The following is a 6,000-nucleotide window of genomic DNA, read 5'->3' as shown; positions in this document are numbered from 1 at the left end:
TTTGCATGGATTGTTTGCATGGATTGTTAACATGGATTGTTTGCATGGATTGTTTGCATATGGATTGTTTGCATATGGATTGTTTGCTTGGATTGTTTGCATGGATTGTTTGCATGGATTGTTTGCATGGATTGTTTGCATATATTGTTTGCATATGGATTGTTTGCATGGATTGTTTGCATGGATTGTTTGCATGGATTGTTTGCATGGATTGTTTGCATATGGATTGTTTGCATATGGATTGTTTGCATGGATTGTTAACATGGATTGTTTGCATGATTGTTTGTTCCAGTTTCCCTGAACTCGATAATCCCAAACGAGTGTGTAAAATCAAACATTCATCACCTTTTTATGAGTGTGTAATCTTTTAGTATGGCTTGGTTTTGATGTTTGATTAGCCTTGATTTTTCAGTAAATTGTGAATAAATTATGAAATTTATTCGATTTTTCACATAGTTTGATAAAAACCAACTAAAAAGGTAATGTTTATTAATATTGTGATAAAATAAATCAAAACAAACTAATTAATTTCTATTGTTATGTCGCAATCTGATAGGAGAACCAGATCCATGGATCACACCAAATGGTAAAAATTATATTTCGAGGACTCTCTCGTTCTTTAACTTTGTTATTTGGCTCGTCGGAAATAAGAATCTGTCATTCGCGGATCAAGCGATTGTTGCCCCAAATTATCACCGGGATAGAACGGAACAACATCGCTTTTCTCGAACCAATCGTGTCGCGCTTGAACCATTACTACAATCGGCTCACCCTGGTTTCGCCACCGTCCGCGGACATGCGAGAAGAACTGTTGGAATACTAATGTCATCCGGTTATCGAAATGGCCGACCCGTTGCTGCTGTTGGCCTCTGATCGCTGCCGGTCGATCTCCTGCGTTGGCGAGTGATGATGGTGGTAGCTTGCAAGCAGCAGATTATTCCCATTCGTATCGCTGTGGTGGGGCGAGGGCAGGCCAACCCCTCCACCGTTTCCGGCACCACCGGACGAGGGATGGTGCAGAGGGTTTTGTAACCCGGCCAGCGATCGAACCTGCAGCAGCAGACCACTGTTGAGGAGCCGGGCTTGATGTTCTTGAGCTTTGGCGCGTAAGCAAGCGATGGAGTTGTTCCTAAAAGAGAAAGATACATATTTAGCAAAATGGTTCGAACACACCAAAAGTGAATATATTGTGAAACAGTAGCACACCGCAAAAGATGCATATAATAATCTACAAAAATGGTCTAAAATGATGTTATACATACGACTACCGAACAGTACTAATCTTTCCTTCCAAATTTGAAGAAAAACCTACAATTTTTTGAAAAATTCAGTGTGCTGGGGACCCCAATGTTCATTCTTCCCCTCGAGTTGAGTCTGGGAATAAATTTTGTTGGTCGGTTTAATCTGTATCGAGCTTAAAAACACAGAAAATAACCTATTTTGTTATATCTAATGAACATCCTGAAAAATAGATATTCATAAATATCTCATAACTGAAGTTAAACTGGTCTGCTGTTTAAAATAGCATTTGGAGTCCTGTTTAAACCTTTGAAAATGAATGTATGGAAACGATCTTTTATTACGTCACAGTTGTATGTAATTTCCAATAAGATAGGGTAATGGATCCATAAATCTCTCGTTTTTCAGTTGGAATCTGACAAAAATGATGAAAATTCCAAGATTCTTGGTTGACAACATTCACAACAAAAAAGGTAGAAAAATACCGGCATGAAAAATGGTATATATTTTTATATGACATTGTACAATTTCAAAGTATTCAACCAAACTTTTTGCCCCACTTCAATGCAATTGTTATATCGTTCTCATCCGTTGAAATGCTAAATCTAGCATAAGTCGCGTGAGTGTACTCTGTAAGGGTTACCGTCAACTGGGGCGCATCGAGACTATGGTCTAAATAGGGACAGCAGTTTGTAGGGCATTGAATATAGTCGTTTCAGACAAAAATTTCCCAAGCCAACCATGGATTGCTTCCCAGTTTCGGACATTTTTCCCTGATTCGGCTATAGCTTGATATCTGGAAAACTATGCATTATTTTTGTTGTTCTGTGTCTTTTATATCCGAAACCAATCAAAAATATCAAAAAATTGTGTAGCTGACCCAATTCGCCCCATATGCCCGATTCTAAGGTAAACTTTATTGATAAAAGTTATTGAAAAACTTTTGAAGAGCTCAATTCTTAAAAAAACTAGACCAAATTTCTGGGGAATCGAGAGGCTTAAAATTTCCCATTCGCCACACCCTATTCGTGTAAGGAACATATCTGACGGAGTTCTGCCAAGGCCGAAAGGAGGGTTGGTTTAATATATATCAGAAGAAGATATTTCACCACAAAAACATAAATCCTATGTCTATCAAGGCTTTTGTAAAAATCGCCACTTCGTACACGTTTCAACCCAAGGTAAAAATTCAGCTGCTGTAAAAAATCGTAATCGAGAATTCGAGATAGTCATTCAGATTTTCAAATCGTTAAAAAAGAGGGCGATAAAAAGTGGAATGGCTCGCATGCATTTTATTTAAGTATTAATAACGCATGGTATGGTAGCCAGATCTGAATCTCACTGCATTTAAAAATGAAAAGGCCGATTTTGAAAATAATTTAAACACTGTAACAATAAGTTAAACAATCATTCCTTTGTGGACCATCATTCAGTGAGGTACTCCTGGATTTTAGCTCCTGAAAAGTGCTTAAAAAGTGCAAAAATGCCTCACGGCAAGAAAAAGAGGCGGTCCTCACCAGCAGGATCGGCAGATTTGAAGAAGCTAAAGAATGCCGAAACGCTACCTGCAAAGCCAGGCAGTTTGAGCAAGGACGCTCAAAATCCGTCTGGAAACCAGTTCGCTACCCTCCCTGTGGACGTGAGCGAGAAGGAAGAATTTGAACGACGGGAAAAGTTGCCACCCATTTTTGTGAAAACATCGTCATCGGATTCGGTGCGAAAGTGGCTGACCGGATTTATCAAATCTGGTGCTTTACGAGCTTCCATTCGCTTGTGTGCTGATGGACTCAAAATTCTGCTACCTACCAGAAAGGATTACAACTACGTTCGGGATTTCCTGAACAACACAAAGATTGAATACTACAGCCATGACGATCCAGGTAAACGCCCCATGAAACAGGTCCTCCGAGGCCTGTACGACATGGATGTGAGTGTGCTGAAAGAAGAGCTCAAAACTCTTAAGTTGAACGTGATCGAAGTCTTCAAGATGACGAGACACAACAAGGACATCAAGTATCGTGATCAACTGTACCTGGTTCATCTCGAGAAAGGATCGACAACGCCGTCTGAGCTGAAAGCAGTTCGGGCAATTTTCAACATCATCGTGACTTGGGAACGTTATCGTCCAGTGCACCGTGACGTGACGCAATGTTCGAACTGCTTGCAGTTTGGACATGGTGGAAGGAACTGTTTCATCAAGAGTCGTTGTGCAACCTGCGGAGGTGAGCACAAAACACAAGCTTGCGAAACAATCAACGAGAACATCGAAGCGAAATGCTTCAATTGCGGCGGCGACCATTCTACCAAGAATCGAAGCTGCCCAAAACGTGCTGAGTTTGTAAAAATTCGGCAGCAAGCGACGACGAGGCACCAACCAAATCGTCGCAAAACACCACCAGCATTCACGGACGTGGATTTTCCTGCTTTGGCGTCACCTGGAGCGGGATCTATTCGAGTGGTTCCAAATCTGCAGCCATTGCCGTTGAATCAGCGGCAAAGAGCTGCAGAGCATACAACACCTCCAGGCTTCAGTCAGCAACCGAGGGAAAACCAACCAACATCAACGGGTGAAGGCAGTAGTGACCTGTTTTCACCACAAGAACTTCTGAACATTTTCATCGAGATGACAACAACTTTGCGTGGGTGCAAAACTCGCCAGGAACAAGTAAGAACTCTTGGAGCATTCATCTTAAAATACAGTTCGTAGTTTACTCGTTCTAGTGATTTTGAATATTTCAATGGATTTATTTTTTTTTAGTTTTAGGTTAGGATTAGCTGTTAAAGTGTTTTTTCTTCTTCCCTTTTTCTTTTTTCTTTTTCCCAAATGTATTCAATTCAATGCAATAATGTAAAACAATTTGAAGCAAATAAATAAATGTGATCAGTTAATAATAAAACGAAAAATACAACAAAGATGAAGAGCATTAGGCCATACCACTTATCATGTAAAAGAAATGTAATTATTATAAGAATGTTCAATAAAGACATATTTAATTTCAAAAAAAATTTCAAAATAAGTTAAACAAACATATAATTCCCTGTATCCTTTGCGGTGTGTACTACCTGAAGCATGCGAATTGAAATTCAGAGTAATGAGTAGAAAAAAGATGTAGTAGTAAATATAAATTCAAATCACCGTATATACGAAACAGGATCGCGGTAGTCAACCCACCTAAACGCTTCGGGGTCGTTTTCGGGGTGATAACTGTTACCGGAGGTGGGACTGCTCCTGCTGTTGAGCTTGAACTCCTTGCTGTCAACGGGACTGTGGTGGTGAGCGGGATGCGCCGGTGGCAGGTGCGCTGCATGAGGATGATGGTTCGGATGGCCGACAAGTCCAGCGGCTCCGGGCGGGGACGTTCGATGCCGGGAGCCTGGCGGTGGCGGCGGAGGCGTTATCGATGCCGTCGACGAGCTGTTGATGGGCGAATGGGCCGACGTCGGGGACAGGTGCGAGATCACTCCTCCGGTGTTTGGCCCAAAGTGAGCGTTGTGACTTCCGGAACCACCACCACCACAGTTGAGGTTGTTGGGGCCGCTGCTGCTATTGTTGCTACCATTGTTGGTACCATTGGTACTGCCGCAGTTTGTACTTCCGGGTGGGTTGATCCCTGGTGACTTGATTGGTGACGGTCCGTGGTTGTTCAAACTCGAACCAGCACTGATATCACTAGCATCTGTTCGGGACTCCTCGCGGTCGCTGTTGTCCTCGGAGTTTTTTAGCGTCTCGGCGGCTTCCATCGATTTCTTGTGCATGCCTGAGAATGGAAAGGACATTACTTTCGAATCGTGCAAAGTTTGCGTACAAGCAAAAAGTAGTATTCTGAGATCATGCAAATTGCGAGATTAATGAAATAAACTTAGGATGAGTGAAAGTGTGCGTCTCATTCCCAAAGAAACTTGAATAATCTGGCAGTGAGATGAGCGTAGAAATAGAAGGATATTTACTTTTCATCTCCATACCTAGAAGCCATGGTGCAACGGATTCGTTCTCCTTTGCCGACTTAAGGATGGTTTCTGGCAGTGGGAGCGAGTGCCTCACCATAGCACCGTACAGCCCGTATTCGGCCATTATCGTACTCCGGCCCCAGCACTTTTCAGTCTTTCGCCACTTGGCCCGCCGATTCTGGAACCATACCTGTGGTCAAGATAGAGGGGGAAGAAACGTTTTAGGTACCGACATTGACACGTGGACATGGAACGAGGACGGATTAAGGATATTAATTATAACGGGGTTCTTTGTTTGCTTGTTGAGTCGTCGGCAGAAGAGCCACATGGAAATTATTAATATTGCACCCACTAATGCTCATGGATTCCACCAACACGTTCATTCGCATTCTTCTCCTCCGCCTGACATAAGATATAATATGCTGTCGTGGATTGCCCTTAATCGCATTAAAATTTACACACTTCAATTGAGCTGCATGCGCTTTCACCCATCTTCACCCCATCCATACTGAACAACCACAACCAGTCATTTTCTAGGCTTAAACGTGTGCGAATCGATTAGTTGGGGTTTATCGGTTTCATTTGATGGCAGGTTGCGGGTTAGTGGGATAAGTGTTTCTAGAAACTTAAAGAAATTTAAAATTGTCATCTGGGCGAATCGGGACACATGGGGCGAAAAGGGACGAAATGGGACAGCTGTTTTAGCCAGGTTCTTGCGCTATATTTGGCTATTTGGTTAATTTTGGTTTGAACAAATTAATTTTCTGCATCGATTCCTTAATTTGAAGCTTTTGTATGCTTTAAAAGCTGCTG

At 42.0% G+C, this 6,000-nt stretch overlaps 1 protein-coding gene across 4 annotated transcripts in view; it reads right to left on the bottom strand.

The window, feature by feature from the left end:
• Positions 1-210: 210 nt before the first annotated feature.
• Positions 211-6,000, bottom strand: part of LOC6046174 (visual system homeobox 2) — a 99,406-nt gene continuing 93,616 nt past the window's right edge. Inside the window, exons 4-6 of one of the 4 annotated variants that reach the window (XM_038255564.1) lie at positions 5,188-5,377; positions 4,376-4,997; positions 211-1,129 (exon numbers count right to left, since the gene is read on the bottom strand). In XM_038255564.1, coding sequence (XP_038111492.1) covers positions 826-1,129; positions 4,376-4,997; positions 5,188-5,377 — 1,116 coding nt within the window. In that variant the 3' untranslated portion in view covers positions 211-825. The remainder of the gene's footprint in view (positions 1,130-4,375; positions 4,998-5,187; positions 5,378-6,000) is intronic. The other 3 variants (XM_038255567.1, XM_038255563.1, XM_038255565.1) reach the window with 3 other exon arrangements.

The sequence above is a fragment of the Culex quinquefasciatus genome, chromosome 2 (assembly GCF_015732765.1).
Source record: "Culex quinquefasciatus strain JHB chromosome 2, VPISU_Cqui_1.0_pri_paternal, whole genome shotgun sequence".
In the NCBI taxonomy this organism is placed as follows: Eukaryota; Metazoa; Arthropoda; class Insecta; order Diptera; family Culicidae; genus Culex; species Culex quinquefasciatus.
The sequence above is the reverse complement of the archived record's forward strand: the minus strand, read 5'-3'. Positions and strand labels throughout refer to the sequence as shown.